General features: G+C 39.4%; 2 protein-coding genes and 1 long non-coding RNA gene across 11 annotated transcripts in view; 2 read left to right on the plus strand and 1 right to left on the minus strand.

The window, feature by feature from the left end:
* The window catches only part of LOC118677473, a 67,939-nt gene extending 57,205 nt beyond the window's left edge, over positions 1–10,734 (minus strand). For 2 of the 3 annotated variants that reach the window (XR_004974402.1, XR_004974404.1), the window contains exon 1: positions 10,006–10,734. This is a non-coding gene — a long non-coding RNA (uncharacterized LOC118677473). The remainder of the gene's footprint in view (positions 1–10,005) is intronic. The other variant, XR_004974403.1, reaches the window with a different exon arrangement.
* LOC118677472 (zinc finger protein 706-like) lies at positions 2,127–2,675 on the plus strand. The gene has a single exon (XM_036352605.1). The coding sequence runs from the start codon at positions 2,136–2,138 to the stop codon at positions 2,364–2,366; it is 231 nt and encodes a 76-aa protein (XP_036208498.1). The 5' UTR covers positions 2,127–2,135; the 3' UTR covers positions 2,367–2,675.
* Positions 10,735–10,854: 120 nt separating the features above from the next.
* The window catches only part of SH3GLB1 (SH3 domain containing GRB2 like, endophilin B1), a 34,725-nt gene continuing 25,799 nt past the window's right edge, over positions 10,855–19,780 (plus strand). For 4 of the 7 annotated variants that reach the window (XM_036352597.1, XM_036352598.1, XM_036352599.1 and 1 more), the window contains exon 1: positions 10,855–11,083. In XM_036352597.1, coding sequence (XP_036208490.1) covers positions 11,012–11,083 — 72 coding nt within the window. In that variant the 5' untranslated portion in view covers positions 10,855–11,011. Of the gene's footprint in view, positions 11,084–12,106; positions 12,244–12,506; positions 12,612–19,780 lie in introns of those variants that run through there. The other 3 variants (XM_036352602.1, XM_036352603.1, XM_036352604.1) reach the window with 3 other exon arrangements.

The raw sequence follows: 19,780 nt of genomic DNA on the forward strand, positions 1-19,780 counted from the left end.
TGCACTTTCCCTCTGCCTCAGTACAGTTCACTGGTATCTCCAAGAAAAGAGCTTATACACTTGTCTGAAGCCCCTATTTCTATGACTACCACCCAGGGGACACCTCCATATCACCTGGCTCTGGTGGCCAGTGGGACTTCTGCTTACAGTCCCATGGGACTATAAGGATAAAGATATAAAGATAAAGATAAAGATAAAGATAAAGATAAAGATAAAGATAAAGATAAAGATAAAGATATACTGCCTGAGTGTCTAGTTTCCAATCAGCTTCAATCTGCCGACTGAGATCTTCCCCTTTGGGACACTAAAAAGTCTTGACACACCCTCAACTACTAAATAAAAAAAGGTTGCTTGGCCTTAACCGGTTTGGCTCAGTGGATAGAGCGTCGGCCTGCGGACTGAAAGGTCCCAGGTTCGATTCCAGTCAAGGACATGTACCTTGGTTGCAGGCACATCTCCAGTAGGGAGTGTGCAGGAGGCAGCTGATTGATGTTTCTAACTCTTTATCTCTCTCCCTTCCTCTCTGTAAAAAATCAACAAAATATATTTTTTAAAATAAAAGGTTGCTTGGAAAATTACAAAGGTTTGAGAGACAACAAAGAGTTAAGGCAGGACTGAACACTGAGCTGCATCTGCTACACAAGGGCAACCCTTTAAGAGTGGAAGAAGTGAGTGTTTCATCTAAAGCATATAAACCAGCACAGAGTCAAACAAAATGAAGAAACAAAGGAATATGTTCCAAACAAAAGAATAAGACAAACCTCAAAAAAATTATTTGAAAAATAATGGCTAAAAACTTTCCTAATTTGGAGAAGGAAACAGACATCCAAATTCAAAAAGCCCAGAGAGTTCCAAAATGAAGAACCCAAAGAGATCCACACCAAGGCACATATAATCACAATTTCAAAAGTTAAAGACAAGGAAAGAATCTTAAAAACAGTAAGAAAAGTATAACTTGTTACATACAGAAAACCCCAATGAGCTTAGCAACAAATTTTTCAGCAGAAACTTTACAGGCTAGAAGGGCATGAAATGATATATCAAAGTGCTGGAAAATAAGTATTTCCAACTAAGAATTCTATACCAGGCAAAATTGTCGTTCAAAATTAAAGAGATCAATTGTTTTTTCAGACAAGCAATAGTTAAAGGAGATTATCATCAGTAAACCAGCCTTACATGAAATGTTAAAGAGACTTCTTTAAGCTGAAAATAAAGGGTGCCAATTAGTAACAAGAAAATGTATAAAAGAATAAATTTGACTGCAAAAGCAAATGTATAAAGGTAGTGAATTAATCATATATAAAGCCAATATGAATGTTAAAAGACAAAGGTAGTAAAAAATAACTACAATAATTAATAGTTAAAAGATACACAAGATAAATAGATACAAAATGTAACATCAAAAACAAAATGGGGGCCAAACCGGTTTGGCTCAGTGGATAGAGCGTCTGCCTGCAGACTGAAGGGTCCCGGGTTCGATTCCGGTCAGGGGCATGTACCTTGGTTGCGGGCACATCCCCAGTGGGAGGTGTGCAGGAGGCAGCTGGTCGATGTTTCTCTCTCATCGATGTTTCTGACTCTCTGTCCCTCTCCCTTCCTCTCTGTAAAAAATCAATAAAATATATATATTTTTTAAAAACACACACAAAAAAAACAAAATGGGGCATTGACCCATGAACCAGGAGGTTTATTACAAAGATGGAAGAAAGGTTCAACAACACAAATCAATCAACAGAACACATCATATTAATAAAACAAAATATAAAAATCATATGATCATCTCAATATATGCAGAAAAAATTGCTAAAATTCAACACTCATTTATTTATTTATTTTTAAATATATTTTATTGATTTTTTTACAGAGAGGAAGGGAGAGAGAGATAGAGAGTCAGAAACATCGATCAGCCGCCTCCTGCACATCCCCCACTGGGGATGTGCGGTATCGAACTTGGGACCCTTCAGTCCGCAGGCCAACGCTCTATCCACTGAGCCAAACCGGTTTCGGCTCATGTGTGATAAAAAAAAAAAAAAAAAAAAAAAAAACTTTCAATAAAAAAGGTATTGGGGGGGAGGGCCAGCGCAACCGGAGGCCTGCGCGCGTGCTGGGCGGGAAGAAGCCCGCTGCCAGAAGATATGGCTCGTGGACAGCAGAAGATTCAGTCTCAGCAGAAAAATGCCAAAAAGCAAGCCGGACAAAAGAAGAAACAAGGACATGACCAAAAGGCTGCTGCCAAAGCTGCCTTAATCTATACCTGCACTGTCTGTAGGCCACAAATGCAAGACCCTAACACCTTCAAGCAGCACTTTGAGAGCAAGCATCCTAAGACTCCACTTCCTCCAGAATTGGCTGTTGTCCAGGCATAAAGTTGTTTACAGGTGAATTCATGACACCTTTGACTCTTCTACTGTCTCAGACCTTAGGTAACAAACCTGCAGCTGCTTTTCTAACAAACTGTTGATCAGCAAAAATAAAGGGGCTACAGAAACACTCATTTTCATGCTGTTCCCTTTTGGGCTTCATGCAAAGACAATTCTGTGTAAAATGTACAGTTGACTCTAATTTGGAAATCTGAAAATCAGTCCATCCTTGTTATAAAAAATTTTTTACAATTGTAATTATATTGATGTTCATATTGTGTAAAATAACTCATTTAATAAAGTAGTATTTTGATTAAAAAGAGGTATGGAGGGAATATACTTCAATATAATAAAGACTATATATGACAAGCTCAAAAATGACATCATCCTCAATGGTGAAAAGCTGAAAGATTTTCCTCCAAGATCGGGAACAAGGCACGGATGTTCACTCTTGCCACTTTTATTTGACATGATGTTGAAAGTCCTAGTCACAGCAATTAGGCAAGAAGAATAAATTTTAAAAATCCAAATTGGAAAGGAAAACATGAAACTGTAATTATTTGCAGAAGTCATGATACCATATATAAAATACCTTAAAGACTCCACTGAAAAGAAGGTTAGAACCAATTTAAAAATTCATCAAAGTTGCAGGATACAAAATTAATGTTTTAAAAATCTGCTACATGTCTATACACTGATAACAAACTATCAGAAAGAGAAATGAAGAAAACAATTCAATTTTTAATTATCCCCAAAGGAATAAAATATATAGGAATAAATTTAACCAAGGAGAAAGACCTGTATAAAGAAAACTATAAAACATTAATGAAAGAAGCTGAAGAAGACACAAATAAATAGAAGGATATCCCATACTCATGGATTAAAAGAATCAATATTGTTAAAATGTCCATACTACCAAAATCAATGCACAGATTCAATGTAATCCCTATCAAAATTCCAATGGCATTTGTCACAGAAATATAACAAATAACCCTAAAATTTATCTGAATAACCAAAGCAATCTTGAGAAGGAAGAACAAAGCTGGATGCATGACACTCCCTGATTTCAAACTACATTATAAAGCTATTGTAATACATTGTAATACAGAATGGTTTAGGCATAAAAACCGATACATACAGCAATGGAACATAGTTGAAAGTCAAGAAAAAAATCCACGTATATATGGTCAATTTACTTATGACAAAGGAGTGAAGAATATATAATGGGGAAAGTTTCTTCAATAAATGGCCCTGAGATAACTAGACAGCCACATGCAAAATAATGAACCTGAACTACCATCTTACACCATACACAAACATTAGGTCAAAATGAATTAAAAACTTAAATATAAGACCTCAAACCATAAAATGCCTAGAAGAAAACATAGGTGGTAAATCCTTGGCATAAATCTTGGCCATGTTTTTTTAATCAAAAAGCAAAAAACAAAAATAAACAAGTGGGACTACATCAAACTAAAAAACTTCTGCACCACAAAGTAATCATCAACAAAATGAGAAGATAACCTACTGAATGTGAGAAAATATATGCAAGTCATGTATCTCATAAGGGATAAATATCAAAAATATATAAAGAACTTGTACAACTCAGCAGCAAAAAAAACAAAATCCGATTTTTAAAATTGGGCAAAAATCTAAATAGACATTTTTTCCAAAGAAGACATACAGATGGCCAAATGTAGAGGAAAAGATGTCCAATATCACTAATAATGAGGGAAATAAAAATCAAAACCACAGTGAGATATCCTTCACACCTATTAGAATGGCTGTTATTAAAAAGACAAAAATTAACAAGTGGTGGCTATGATGTGGAGAAAAGGGAAGGAAACTTTGTACATTGCTGGTGGCACTATAAACTGGTATAGCCACTATAGAAAACAGTATAAAGGTTCCTTTAAAAATTCAAAACGGAACCATCGTCAGTGTGGCTTAGTTGGTTGGAGCATCGTCTCGTGCACCGAAAGGTGGCAGGTTCAATTGCACATAAGGGCACATACGCAGGTTGCAGATTCTATCTCAGTCAGGGTGTGTATGGGAGACAACCAATCAATGTTTCTCTCTCTTTCCCTCCCTTCCTCTAAGATTAAAAAAAAAAAATTCAAAATGGAACTACCATATGACCCAGTAATTCCATTGTGGATCCTTACCCAGGAAACTAAAATATTAATTAAAAAAGATATATACACCCCCATGTTGATTGTGCATTATTTGTAACAATCATGATATGGAAACAACCAAAGAATTCATTGATGGATGAATAAAGAAAATGTGACACACACACACACACACACACACACACACACACACACACACGAATATTACTCAGCCATAAAAAGAATGAAATCTTGCCATTTGAGACAACAGGGACCTTGAGGACATTATCCTAAATGAAACAAACCAGCAGAGAGCGACAAACACTGTATGATATCATTTATATGTAGAATCTAAAAACAAAACAAGTCCTAGCTGGTTTAGCTCAGTGGATGGCACATCAGTCTGCGGACTGAAGGGTCCCAGATTCAATTCCAGTCAAAGACACATGCCCGAGTTCTGGGCTCGATCCCCAGTGTGGGGTATGCAGGAGGCAGCTGATCAATGATTCTCTCTTCATTGATGTTTCTATCTCTCTCCCTCCCCCTTCCTCTCTCAAATTAATAAAATATATATATATATTTTTAAATAAATAAATAAAAATGAAAAACAAAAAAGCGAAATTCATAGATACAGAGAGCTGATTGATGGTTGCCAGAGGTGGGAGTGGGATGTAGGACAGAAGAAATGGGTGAAGGGGGTCAAAAAGCACAAACATCCATGTATTTTTTTTTTGTTCCTCTTTTTTCTCCCCGTAGCTCCCTTCCACCCTGTTCCCACCCCACCCTCTGCCCTTACCCCCTCCCCCACTGTCCTCATCCATAGGTGTACGATTTTTGTCCAGTCTCTTCCCGCACCCCCACACTCCTTTCCCCCCAAGAACAGTCAGTTCACTCCCTTTCCATGCCCCTGATTCTATTATATTCACCAATTTATTCTGTTCATCAGATTTTATTCACTTGATTTTTAGATTCACTTGTTGATAGATGTGTATTTGTTGTTCATAATTTGTATCTTTACCTTTTTCTTCTTCTTCCTCTTCTTAAAGAATACCTTTCAGCATTTCATATAATACTGGTTTGGTGGTGATGAACTCCTTTAGCTTTTTCTTATCTGTAAGCTCTTTATCTGACCTTCAATTCTGAATGATAGCTTTCCTGGGTGAAGTAATCTTGGTTGTAGGTTCTTGGTATTCACCACTTTGAATATTTCTTGCCACTCCCTCTGGCCTGCATAGTTTCTGTTGAGAAATCAGCTGACAGTCATATGGGTACTCCCTTGTAGGTAACTGACTGGTTTTCTCTTGCTGCTTTTAAGATTCTCTCTTTGTCTTTTGCTCTTGGCATTTTAATTATGATGTGTCTTGGTGTGGTCCTCTTTGGATTCCTTTTGTTTGGGGTTCTCTGCGCTTCCTGGACTTGTAAGTCTATTTCTTTCACCAGGTAGGGGAAGTTTTCTGTTATTATTTCTTCAAATAGGTTTTCAATATCTTGCTCTCTCTCTTTTTTTGGCACCCCCATAATTCAGATGTTGGTACATTTGAAGTTGTCCTAGAGGCTCCTTACACTATCTTCATATTTTTGGATTCTTTTTTCTTTTTGTTTTTCCGGTTGGGTGTTTTTTGCTTCTTCGTATTTCAAATCTTTGAGTTGATTCTTGCTATCTTCTAGTCTGCTGTTGGAACTCTGTATAATATTCTTTATTTCAGTCAGTGTATGCTTAATTTCTAGTTGGTCCTTTTTCATAACCTCGAGGGTCTAACTAGATTTCTTGAGGGTCTCACTAAGTTTATCGGCAGTTTCTAGAGAATTTTTGAAAAACCTTAAAAGTGTGGTTTTGAACTCTATATCCAGTAGTTTGCTTTCCTCCATTTCTGTCATTTGTGACCTGTTCCTTTGTCTCCGCATTTTTTATGCTTTCCTGTGTTGATAGAGTGGTTTTCTGTGCTAGGTGCCCAGTGGCTCAGCCTCCCCAATTACCTGAGGTGGACACTCTTGGTGTACCCCCTTGTGGGCTTTTTGCACAGTCTTGTTGTAGTTAAGCCTTGATTGTTGTAGGTATCACTGGGAGGAATTGACCTCCATGCCAACTGGCTGTGAGAATCAGCTGTGTCTGCAGTGGGAGAACTTCTGTGCTGGAGACACCCTTCTGGGGCAAGACTTGCTTCAGTGGGGCTTTGGTGCTCACTGAGTCTGCCCCCTGAGTGTGTCCCTTATGGATCTGAGGAGTTGTAATCTGCATGGTCCCACTCTGACCACTGGGTACACTGGCTCTTGGATCTCTAAGGAGGTGGTAATTTAGCCTCTGCCTGAGGCTACCTAGCAGGAGCCCAGCTGTGAAGCAATGCAAGCTGCTGTGGGCCTTGGGCCTTCTTTTGGAAGTTCTGGGTTTCTCTCTATCCATGTATTTTTTTAAAAGTCATAGGAATATAATGTATATCATTGTGACCATAGTAAATAATACTATATTGCATATTTGGAAGTTGCAAAGAAAGTAAATCTTAAAAGTTCTCATCACAAGAGAAATTATTTCTGTAACTATGTAAGGTAAGGGATGTTAACTAGACTTATTGTGGTGCTCATTTGACAATGTATACAAATAATGACTCATTATGTTGTACATTTGAAACTAATATAATGTTACATGTCAATTACACCTCAATTTAAAAGTAAAAAAGAGGAGAAGAGGAGAAAGAGTTCAGAGAAAAAAATTCCAAAGATTTGATCAATCAGACATGGGAAATAAGAGGAAATCATCAAAGGAGACTCAGATTTCTAGCTTAGGAGACTTGGTGTATATAATTCAATTTGCCATTATAGGAAACCAGAAAAAAATAACTTTCAGTAAAAACAAACTACAAGAGGCTCAGTACTGGCAATACTGAATCTATAGCTGGAAAGTTGGGTTGGGGAGGAGGGGTTACAAATGAACAGTATACATCTTGATTTGATTATTTTATTCATTGAAAAAATTAACTGAGAGTTCTCTAAAGTTGCCAGTAGACCATTAAATTATAAAAATGAATAAGAAATGGTCACTGCCGTTGAGCAACTCAATCCAGTAAGAGAAAAGGAATCTATCTGTAGGCAAAGGGTAGAGACTGGTGGAACAAGTATGTACTCAGAGGATGATGGGTTCATTACCAATCTTGGCCACATTTTAGCATCACCTGGGGGAACTTCTAAACATCCCAATACCCAGTCCACACTCTGAAAGTGGAATCCAGGCATAAGTGGTTGCTTAAACTCTCCAGGTGATTCCCACATGCAGCCAAGATTAAAAGAGCAGTATCTTGCTCAACTCAGAAGAAAACACCTGGGACACCTTTCGTCTGAAACATTTGGCAATAGTGTGGAGAAGGACAAGAGGTGGAAAGAAAAGAGTTTGGTTAAAGGAGCTCTTGGCTAATAATAGCTTGATGATTTATCATTCCTTTGTAAAGAAAAAGTATCAATGGCTAAGAATAATAGTATATGAGAATAAGCTAGGCATGTTAAGGAAAGGGTCAAAGTTTTGTAGAAGGCACTGCAGAGAGTATAAAAAGAATTTGATTAGAAAGAAGTAAAAGCTTTTCTAGGTAGTTATAAAGGTTTAGTGTAAGTAGGCAATCATTCATTAGTAGGTAAGTAGCATCCATCTACAAGGCTGTGCAATTTTCCCTAACAATGCTGGGAGTTCGAGAGCAGAAACAGAGAAAACATTCATCTGGGAATGTAGATTGATGGGTCAGAAGGACAGAGGCAGCTGAGGGTGCTGGTGAGAGTTAAAAAAAAAAAAAAGAGGGGAAAGTGGAGGGAGAGTAATGAGGCATGGGATTACAGGCCTTGATGATGATAAGAACATACTAAGTGAGTAAAAGAGAAACAGATGTCCAATGAGAGGGAATTTTGGTCAAAAAAATACTTTCAGTTTTAAGATAACAAGATAGCAGAGTACATGGTGAGTAATAGCAACAGACTCCTAATCAGTCTTTCTACCTGTCTTTGCCCCTCTACAGTCCATTATCCACACTGCCTAAAATGTGATCTTTCTAAATTAAAGTCTAATCATCTCTCCCCACTGACAGATGAATTCAGTCAGAAGCCAGTTCAAAAAAGTCTTAATTATCACCTCCCCTACCCTGCTGGTTAATACCCAATTCCTCTACAAATCACTCCAGCCCAATCTTATACAAGCTTTTCTAGTTATAGTTCTCATACTATGTTTTACTTTACAAGTCTATTTCCCACATTAGATTCTAAGTTCCTTAAAAGCTGGAACCGAGTTTTAATCACTTTAAAATTCATATTTCAATGTCTTCCTGATAAATTCAACATTTAGAAGTATCAGCTCTGGCATTTCTGGTTTGCTTGTGCTTGTGTAATTACCTTTTTTTACATATATATGTGTATATATATATATATATATATATATATATATATATATATATATATATATTGATTTCAGAGAGGAAGGGAGATGGAGAGAGATAGAAACATGAATGATGAGAGAGAATCATTGATTTACTGCCTCCTGCACCATCTGCATGAGCCTACAACCTGGGCATGTGCCCTGACCAGGAATCAAACCATGACCTTGAGGTTCAATCACTGTATGTTTCTTTGGTGATAACTCTTTAGGCAACTTGTCCATTTTTGTGAAGATTTATTTAGTTAAAACTAGGTAGATAATATAATCTACTAATACACTTAGTCACACTGTATTATGTGATCATATGCAGAAGCAAATATTATAGCTATAGAAGGCTCAACAGGAAGAAGTGAAGATTTTTTTCAAGTTAGGTAGATCTACACCTTTGAGGAAGGGGATCCAGAGTTTTTTTCTGTAACAGTGGATGTGGTGTGGTGAGCCTTCTGTAGAAATAGACATAGATTGTAGCAAATACACTTATTGTGAAGATAGACATCTACAAAGATAGTAAGTGCTTAAAAATCTAAATATGGACAATAAATGAAAAACAACATTAATTATATATTTCCTTTTCTATATTTCTGGAAAAGTTAAAGATATGTGTAGTATTTGGGGTCTAGGAGATTCATTTTACTGGAGTTATCTTAGAAAAAAAGTGGTTATGTCTGTCACCACCACCAAGAATAACCCAACACAAACAAATCTCTATGTTATCTGCTGTTCCTTAAAATGCCTTTAGAGCTAACCTTTCAGACTTTAACAACAGCTACTGCTTCTGTTTACTGCTGTTATAGTAAAACACTGAATGAGTTATGTGAGCTCATTCCATTGCCTGCAGGGCTGCGTTTTCCCAGCCCTAATGTAACAAAAGGGCACAGCCCACACAAAAAACGCACCCTGTTTTCTTGAAATACTAAGGTCTCCCTCTCTCTCCTTGCTTGCACCTGTCTTAACTTAGTTCAAACATAGGCTATATCACAAAGACTGCTTAAGAAATTAATCAGAATCATGGTGTGTGTGTGTGTGTGTGTGTGTGTGTGTGTGTGTAACAGATTTCACATCATATTCTCATTTGTTATCAAAATTCGCCGCGTTGAATCTTTAAGGATTATTCTACCTCACTCACCATTTTCTACTTCTTTGTGACCTCCGCTCGGCACTCTGTGTCCTGGGCATCATACTTCGCACACAGTGGGCACCTAGGGTTGACCCTGTAAGGCAGTCACAAAGTCCTTGCGTCAGCAAATGGTTACAGAGCTTCTGCTGGGAGTGAAGTCCCCTAAGGTGGTCAAGTTAAAGAACCGAGAGCATCTTGAAGGCAAGGACAGTGTTTTGAAGCACAGTATCTCCAGCACCCGATTCAGCTCTGGTACACGGTAGACATTCGATAATGCTGAATGAATGAAAACCGGCTGGGCGGGACACTAACTCAACCCTCTTCTGCCACTTCCGAGACCTGCGGGCGCGGGTACAAGATGACAGGGAGCTGCTGGTTCTAATGACACAGCTACTGCAATCCTATTTTCCAACATCCATATTTTTCCTCCAAATAAAAAGAGGGGCCGGAGTCGTCTGCTCTTGGTTCTCTGGGACTAACCACATAGCGCCGCGCTGCTGCGACTCCGCGGCGCGCTCCTCCCAGCGACGCGGACCTTCCCACGGGCGGAGCGAGCCAAGTTCCCGGCGCGCCCCGCGGCGGCGCCGCGACGGTCCTGAAGGGGTCGCTGTTCCCGAGATCACCTCGCCACAAAGGCTCCGCCCCGCGGCGCCGCCCGCTTCCTCCGCCGGGGAGCCTGACCCGGAGGCCAGAACGCCAATCCGTTTCCGGCTCGCCCACCGGGGCCAGCGCCGACGTTAGCGGCCGCGCTCCGGAAGGGACAGGCCCGGCGTCCCGGCTGCGGCGCCCGGACGCGGGGGCCGCTGGGAGGCGCTCGTCCTCTCCCCTCGCCCCACCCTCCCTCCCCCCGCCCCCTGCCCTTGACGGAAACGACAGCTGCGGCCGCGGGGCTGGCGCCGCCTCCCTCCACTCACCACGTCTGCCCGCGCCACTCCCGCCCGGCGCCCCAGCCCGGCCGCGGCGCCTCCGCCTCCCCGCTAGGTCAGCCGGCAGCTCCGCCCGGCTGCGGCGCAGGATGAACATGATGGACTTCAACGTCAAGAAGTTCGCGGCCGACGCGGGCACTTTCCTCAGCCGTGCGGTGCAGGTAGGCGGTGGGGGGAGGGGTGGCGTCTCCCCGAGGACCGGGTGGGGGCGATGCGGGAGCATCCAGCCCGATCGCCGGGGCCCTCGCTCCCGGCCTCGCCGACCACAGGGCCTGCCTGCGCCGGCCCGAGGCCCGGGAGATGGGCGCGGCCTGGCGCTCCTGCGGGCCTGGCCGCCGTCTCCCGTGCCCCCCTCCTGCCCAGCCGCCGCCCCCGGGGTGAAGGGAGGCGGTGTGGAGACGGGGCCCCTGGAGGACACCTTGAGTTCGGCCTCGAGCCGAGGCGGCTCCGACAGCACCGCCCGCCTGGCTGGCCCCCACGACGCGGGTGCTGTGTGACCTCCCTCCGGGGGCCCCGGGCGGAGGCCTGGCGAGTCCCGCGGGGTGAGCCGAGAGACGGACTCTGCTGACGCCACCGCCGCCCTTTCGGTCCCTTCCTCGCACCCTCCCCGCCGAGAAGGAGAAGGAAGTGCCCTTTTCCTGCCCCTCTGCCCGGAGAGCCGCCGGCACGGTTCCCCCCAGCGCCTCTCCCTCCCGGGAAGGACGGCCCTGGGCTGAGAAATGGAGGTCGCCAGTTGGCGCCCGGACTTGGCCGCGGCCCCGGGAAGGCCGGAGCGCGGGGGTTCCCGCACAGTCCCAGGCCCGGGGCGTGGCGCGGGGGAGGCTCCCGTGGGGCCTGCAGCCACTTTAGGGGGGAAAGGCGACCAGCGCCGGGTACTCCGCAGTCAGGGAAGGGTCGGTCCTCGGGAACTTGGACGGCTTTCCGCCGGCGTCACCCACACGATGGCCACTCGGTTCAGTCTGCGAACAGATGTAGATTTTACCGCAACATGGGTTGTCAACAATCGGGTGTTTAAGCTAAGGCCATGTCACCGTAACAACGGCGTGCTCTTTTGGAAAGAGGACACAGAAACAGCTCTCCGAGGTGCATGCCGCATTGATACCGAGAGGCACAGCGGTTGGTCTGGCTTTGCTGCTTGATGCCAGTTTTACTGGCACAGTCGCTGTCACGTTGCCCCGTGCTTGGCGAAAGAATGGTAGAACTAGAGGTAATAGCTGCCTTATATTATGAAAGAAAAAACAACAACAACAACTACAACGATGTCAAACATTTCATTTGACATTTGGCAGATTATCTCCAGTCCTTTCTGTAACTTTGCCAGGTAGGTGTTATTAACCCCCTTTGTATGTGAGGCCGCGGCCTCAGGGAGGTGAGTGACTTGCTTAACCTGCAGGGCTAGTAAATAGCGAGCGCTGTCTGACCTGCTGCTTACTGCAAGCTGCCTCTCTCTTCTTGGATGCGCATTGCAGGTTCAGGGCACATGGAGTGTTACCGCCCAGAAAGGGCTCACACATCAGCTAGGACACGCTGAGCAGTTACCGACATTTGTTTCCATAGCGCTTAGGCAAGTAACGCTGAAGAGACGGGAAATTCCTGCTAGGTCTTGATTCCCAAGTTACAGACTCTGCATGGTAGGTAAGGTGCAAGCTGCCTTAGCCCTCTTCTCGCCTTCCTCCGCTGAAATACAAGGTATATTGAAAAGACACTGAGCCTTATAGTTAAAGTAATTTTTTAAATTTAAATTAGCCTAGTACTCATAGTTCAAAGACTAGGTGCAAGAAGAATGTAGTGAGTGAAGGTCTGAATTGAATTTTGATTCATAAGACTTCATGTTGACGGCAAAAGAGGCCGAGACTTTGGTATTGTTTCAGTGCTAATCCCCTATGAAGATGCTGGATGCAGCTATGACACCATATAATGCCACTCTTTAAAATACAGTTAGATATATTTCAGGTACATAATCCACACTGCTTAAATATAGGAACATAAATTGTCAATAGACTAGATTTTGAATAGCTGTCAAAGCCTTCAAAAGATGTATTATTTTCCAAATGAATTCTAAATTACTGATTGTTTCAAATTCTTTAGGAAAGAATTTTCAAATTCTGTTCTACTCTGTTAGCTATCAAATAATTTTCAGTATTTAATACTTAACTGCATACTCCATGACTGCCTCTCGCTACTATTTTGAACACTGGTGATACAGTAATGAATAAAATCAAGAAAATATCTGCCCTCCTGGAGCTCACAATCTAGCAGAAGAGGACAAACTAGTAAATAAATACATCAGGTGGTGATGGAGAAATAGGCCGGTGGGGATAGATTAATGGTAGAAGTGATGGTTGTTGCCCTGTTGTGTAGACATGGTGGTTAAAGCAAGCCTTTCTAATAGGATCAAATTCAAAGAGGCCTCAAGAAGTGACAGTTTCCAGTTTTTTGAATGAAAAACATTTCAGTCATAGGGAACAAGTATAAAGACTGAAGTTTCAGGGGGTACTAGGGAGACCAGTTAGGGAGCTGTGGACATAGGGCAGGCAAAAAGTAAAAGGTGATGTGACATAAGAGTGATAGCAGGGAAGTTCACAATCTATCCAGTATTGCTTGTTAGATTGGCTTTGCGCTATGAGAGAAAAATGAGTCAAGGATGACTCATTGACACTTGAACCATTTACTAAGAAAGGAAATATTTCAGGAGGAGCAGGCTCCTTATGTTGAGTCTGTATCTTTTAGAGGTATATTCTGAAATTTGTATAAATTGTACCATGTCTGAGAATTACTTTAAAATATTTCAGAAGAAAAAATGGGAACAGTTAAAACAACATTGGCAGAATGTTGATAGTTTGAAGCTGGGTTGTGGGTTCATGAGGTTTCATTATACTATTATGCTTTTGTATATGTTTGACATTTCTATAATACTTTTTAAAAATAAAATATATAAGGGAAAAAAGATGGTTCCAAAAATGTAACATGTGAAATTTGGGATGCTGTCTGGTAATTTTCAACAAAACACTGCTTATCAGTATTTAGTCAGTAACTGAGTTCCTACTTTAAATTGAATTGACATCAGTATAGTGCCAAAGTGCCAAGTTTCATGCTAAGAATAGAGTAAGAGTTATGTATGCCAGTTACTCATTATAAGTAATAAGAACAATAGGAATGGAATTCAAGTTCACATTTATACCTTAAGGAATAGGCCATTCTCTGGTTAGCAACTGCCATACATTTTTTCATTTTACTTAAAAAATTTTTTTAATTAAAAATTGAATTGCCCCCTATTTTTTTTAAAGTAAAATCAAACTATTAAAGCATATAAATGGGTCTCATCACTCCATTCTCACCCTTCTAAAATGTATGTTCCTTAGTACTTTAAAAAAAGTATGTTAAGGTAAAATATACACTGAGTGGCCAGATTATTATGATCACCCCATCAGTACTTCATTGACACTTTCAAAAATGCTGAATATTGAAAACTTTCTAAGCAAATACTCTCAAGGTTTTATTATTATTATTTGCATAATTAATTCACTTCGTTGTACTGATGGGGTGGTCATAATAATCTGGCCACTCAGTGTATGAATGAATAGGAGTATCCATTCCTTAATAGTCCATTTGGGTGGTTTTGTTGTTCTTACCTCCCTCAAAACTATAGAATACAAGAGCATCAAGTTACTTATCTTCCATCAGTTGTTACTTTATTAGTGTCTTAAAAACCATTTATTAATTCATGGAATCTGTCTCTTCAGTCCAAACTCCTTTGTTGAGCATTAAATACTCTCTCCCAGCTTTATATTTCCTCTTACTCATATATAAACATTATTCCTATCAAATTATTTTCTAATTTCAAAAATATCTTATACTTTTCTAATTCTAGACTTTTGTTCTTAAGTAAAACTCATCTTGAATGCCTGCTGCCTCTTTGTCATCTTTCTTGCTCTCAAGATACAACTGCAAGTCCATCTAAGACCACAGGTGCTTAGTGTGAAATCCTGTGTCATTTATCAATTCTGTATGTGGCAGTTTTCTCCTCGTGCACTGTTATGTAAGGCCCCTTGGAGCTCTAAAATTCTGTTATTCTGTGGCTTTCACATCTTTAATAAGATTGTATGTCTTAAAGAATTCTTTCTTATTCCCTTCTCACAACATCCAACATGGTTTTTAATTTTTTATAAATTTTCTCCAAGCAAGGCAGTAACCATAAGTAAAGTTTACTCTTTGAATCATTTAGCACGTTAAATAATTTTGTTATTTTCATTAGTATTTTTCTAATATTGTATCTGCTGACCTTGAAGTTGATTAATTCTAAACTTCAACTTCAACTCACCTTATATTTATTGAGTACCTCTTAGGATGTTTGGCATTGAAGAATTCAAAGCTGAATAAGACCTAGTTGCTGCCCTCAAAGGACTTCATAGTCTAGTCGTAATTTGTCATAATTAAATATTTTACTCTTTTTAGTAAATACCTATTTTATGAATTACTGTTCTCTTACTTGGTTTAATAAATATTTCAAGTGTGCATATTTTAAATTCAGAATTGATATTGAAGCAAAACTGTGCTCACTTTCTTTAAAACGGGAGTGTATACTTTCTAAAAAATTTTCTCAAACTAAATTACATAGGAAGAGGGTTTATATTAATTTCCTTTGAACTGACTACTGAAGTTACGTTATGAACTTCATGACTGCCAGATATTTTCTGAGGGGGAAAAATGTCTATAAAATTTAGTTGCAAGCTTGATCTCAATCTCCCACTTAATTTACCAAGCATTAATGGTGGGTCTAAGCTGGTGATATAAAGATGAGTATGATGCAGCCCTCAACTAGCTCCTATCAGGTGTTATTTGGATGGAATTCCAACTTGGCCAAATACTTTCAAGCCCTTCTGAAATTCCATTTCCTTCATAGAATTTAAACTGCAAATAACTTCACCGTGTCTCTCAAATTCTAATATATAATACATGTGACATTCAAAGTCCATACATTTACTCATTATGTAAAAACTGTGTATTTAGTGCTTCCCAAAACTGTGTTCACATCCTTTGGTACTATTTGGCATTAACTTAACAGACTACTAAATAGAAGATGGTTTCTTAACCTGATGTTAGAATAATTATGTATGAGTTTAGAACAGTGGTTCTCAGTCTTAGCTGCACTTAAAATTAACTGAGGGATCTTTACAAGCCGCACCCTAGTCCATATTAAATTAGAATCTTTGGGGTTTGATTCAGCATCAGTGTTTTTGAAAATTCCCGCAAGTAATTCCAAAGAGCATCCAAAATTGAGTACCAGTTGAGAAGAATCTACTTTATAGTTTACTAATACATTATATTCAGAATATTATACATTCCCCCCCTCAAGAACTTTGTTACTTTTAAAATATTACTTTACCCAGAGAATTGATGGTTAGACTTTATATGAAATAGATGTCTTGGATCACACAGCCTTTTTACTTGTGGTTCTTTTTTCTTTCTGATAAAGCAGGGTAGGGAATTCAGGTTCTTTATGTCATACTGTAGGCTACATTCCTGTCCTGTAGTGAAGGAAGGATTACAGGGCCTGGCAAAATATGGCTGACTCAGAGACAGTCCTTTACAGTAAGTACTTGCTGTCAAAAAAATTAATACTTTAAATTAATACTTTCTATTACCATTATCCAAACATATTCTGTGGTTCCTTGTCCCTGTGTCTTTGTTCACAGCACTCCTATCCTACAGTCTCCCTCTGCTCCCTACATGATAGTCAATAATCCAATTAAAGGTAACCTTAATCCTACATAGAACAAACAAAAAAAGAGTGGAGAAATAACCATATTGCTAATGTTACATATTTAAGTTGAAATTATAAATATAAATTATTATTACTTAAATGTGCAATTGTAGAAGGCTTGATCATTCCCATGATTTTATCATGGGGGCATAAGGATTTTTCCCATTGTTAATCAGAAGGCATGACATATTAAAATAACAAAATAGTACAATATTAATAGATACATTTTTGTCTAAAACATTTTTAAGAATGCATCTACTGCAGAAAATGAGTTATATCAAATAAATTAAAGAGGTTTAGATTAATGAAAATATGTATGGAGAATATAGTATATATTTTCTTCTCTATGTGAGATGTATAATCACATATGACATGGTTCTTGCCCTCAAGGCTTTCATGATCTTAACAGTATTGCCTAAAGGTAAACATAAAATTATAACGTACCTTTTTCATAAGGACAAAAAAACCTATTCTTTAAAAAAAAAAAAAAAAGATTCCTTTCCTAATTACCTAAAATTTTGAATTTTACCCTTAAGAATTTTAGTTTTCAATATCTTTCAACCCAAAATTATTAACTTTGTAGAATTTTAATAATAGTTGTAATTAGAAACTACAGTTGATTTTATTTCTCAATAAAATCCTTTACTAGACCCTTTTTATACTTCTGTATTTTTGATAGTGTCAGGGTTTTGATATATGTTAGAAAATGCCATTTACTAAGCTATGCATTTTATATCAAACTGTCCAAAAATCATTATATAGGTACGTATCATAATTTCAGTAATGAGCCCTAACCGGTTTGGCTCAGCGGATAGAGCGTCGGCCTGCGGGCTCAAGGGTCCCAGGTTCAATTCCGGTCAAGGGCATGTACCTTGGTTGCAGGCACATCCCCAGTGGGGAGTGTGAGGGGGCAGCGGATCGATGTTTCTCTCTCATCGATGTTTCTAACTCTATGTCCTTCTCCCTTCCTCTCTGTAAAATATCAATAAAATACATTTTTTAAAAATATTTCAGTAATGAAGAAGTTGAGGATCAGACTATTTAATAGTTTGCCCAAGGTTTCATACTCATACAAATACATGATTTGTTGCAAATACTCATCTTTGCTCTAGTATACTTTCACACTTAAAAAAAAAGTATATTTAATTAAAGATACCTGTAAGGTAGTGTTATGAGAATCACAAAGAAAATATTAAATAATTAAGCAAACAAGCCTTTTGACCTGAAGATTGAAATGTTTTGTTTTTCAAATAATTAACTTTGTAAGTGTTGGTTCTCTGAAATATTGGGGAAAAACTTGCCCTGAAACCTAACTTGTATCAGGTAAACTAAATGACTTTCTTAAATCACTATTTATAAACATTATTTAGTAATGTCTAGCCCATTTGTTTAATTCCATTGTGTTTCTAAAAAAAACATCAATATGGCCCTAGCTGGTTTGGTTCCGTGGATAGAGCATCAGTCTGCGGACAGAAGGGTCCCGAACTCGGTTCTGGTCAAGGGCACTTACCTTGCTTGGTGGCAGGCTCCTCCCCGCCCCAGCGTGTGTGAGGGAGCCAATAGATGTGTTTCTCTCACATCAATATTTCTCTCGTGTCTTTTCCTCTCTCTTCCACTCTCTCTAAAAATATGTAGGAAAATATCCTTGGATGCATATTTTTTAAAAAAACTCTATAATAAAGTTTACCATGATTTTATGTACTGAAAAAAATAGGCCTGCAGGCTTATAATGTTTGGATAATATTTTTCCTTTAGCTCTCTTATAATAGTTCTTAGCAGAGTGCTTTGCACAAAGACTGACTTAATAAATACTGGTTCTTAATTATGGATCTGTTGATTGTTGTATTAATCTAGTCTTGGGTTTTAAGTATAAATTAAGGCTTCTACCAAAAAAAGTAATAATATTTAGAGCCACTAATGATCCTCCAGAAATGCAACTGGAAGATAAATCATCAGAGGACTCTATACTCTTCCTTGTGTCTTTACATAGCTCATTTTTTATCATCCCATCTCAGTTGTTACCAGTTCAGAGAGGCTATTTTTCTTACCATTCACATCTGGCAATCCTCAAACTCCTGCTCCCTCTTCCAGGCCCAGCTTGCATATCCCTCTGCCTTTTAAACCTGATTCTCCTGCCCTCCCTCTCCCTGCAGAATGAATTCTTCAGTTCTCTACACTTGAATTCATTAATCCAAGCAGTTAATCATTTAGTAACTCACTCAAGAAATAATAGGACCACCTATGTTGGTCCTCTGTCCACCTTCCTTTTATCTTTGTATCCTTATCAAAGTATTTAATTACTTGTTTATTGTCTCAATGATCTACTGGTGGATCATCCTTTGTAGATAATGTTAACCTGTGTGAATTAACATGTAAAATTCTAATCTATATCTCTACAGTAGGTCTGTTGCTTAGCATCTCATGGATCTGAAAGACTAGAGTTCTCTCTTAAGATCGAGATTGCATAGTTACCCAGCTGACCTTGGGAGAAGGGTTTTGGTTTTTGCCTAATGCCGCTCCTATCCTCAGTTACCATACACTCAAGTTTATGGGCTTAGGGCGGCAATACCTCTGGAACTGCTTTTCTCAGTCCCACCCATTGGGTCAGGGCTTGGCTAAGGCCTAAGACTTTACAAAAACTATTAAAGCTGTTATTTCTAGCACCTGAACAAGACCTTGGTGGGCGTTTTAAAGCCTAAAAATAACATTCTAGAGGACCTTTCAGCTAAAAGTGCTAAGTTATAATCAACTGAAAGTATTAGACCAAAAACAAGGATGCTGGAAGAAACATAATAAAACAGGCAAGTGGAGCAGAAGATATTTTAAGAAATGAGAGGGGGGAGGAAAAGCAAGGTGAACATTATATTTTGTTACCCAGAAATGAGTCATGATTAATGAGCATAGAATTAGTGCTAGTAGTATGCCTGTGTTATGGTGGGAAAAGCCATATGTTCTAGAAAAAAAAAATATGCATGATAAGCAGGCTGAGTCATCACTTCTAGTATTTAATGAAAAATATCCAGAAGTCTTCATAAAATCTAAAAGGAAGGAAATCTTTTTGCTTCTTTATTACTGTGTGTGCAATGCTGCTTTT

The sequence above is a fragment of the Myotis myotis genome, unplaced genomic scaffold (assembly GCF_014108235.1).
Source record: "Myotis myotis isolate mMyoMyo1 unplaced genomic scaffold, mMyoMyo1.p scaffold_m19_p_2, whole genome shotgun sequence".
In the NCBI taxonomy this organism is placed as follows: Eukaryota; Metazoa; Chordata; class Mammalia; order Chiroptera; family Vespertilionidae; genus Myotis; species Myotis myotis.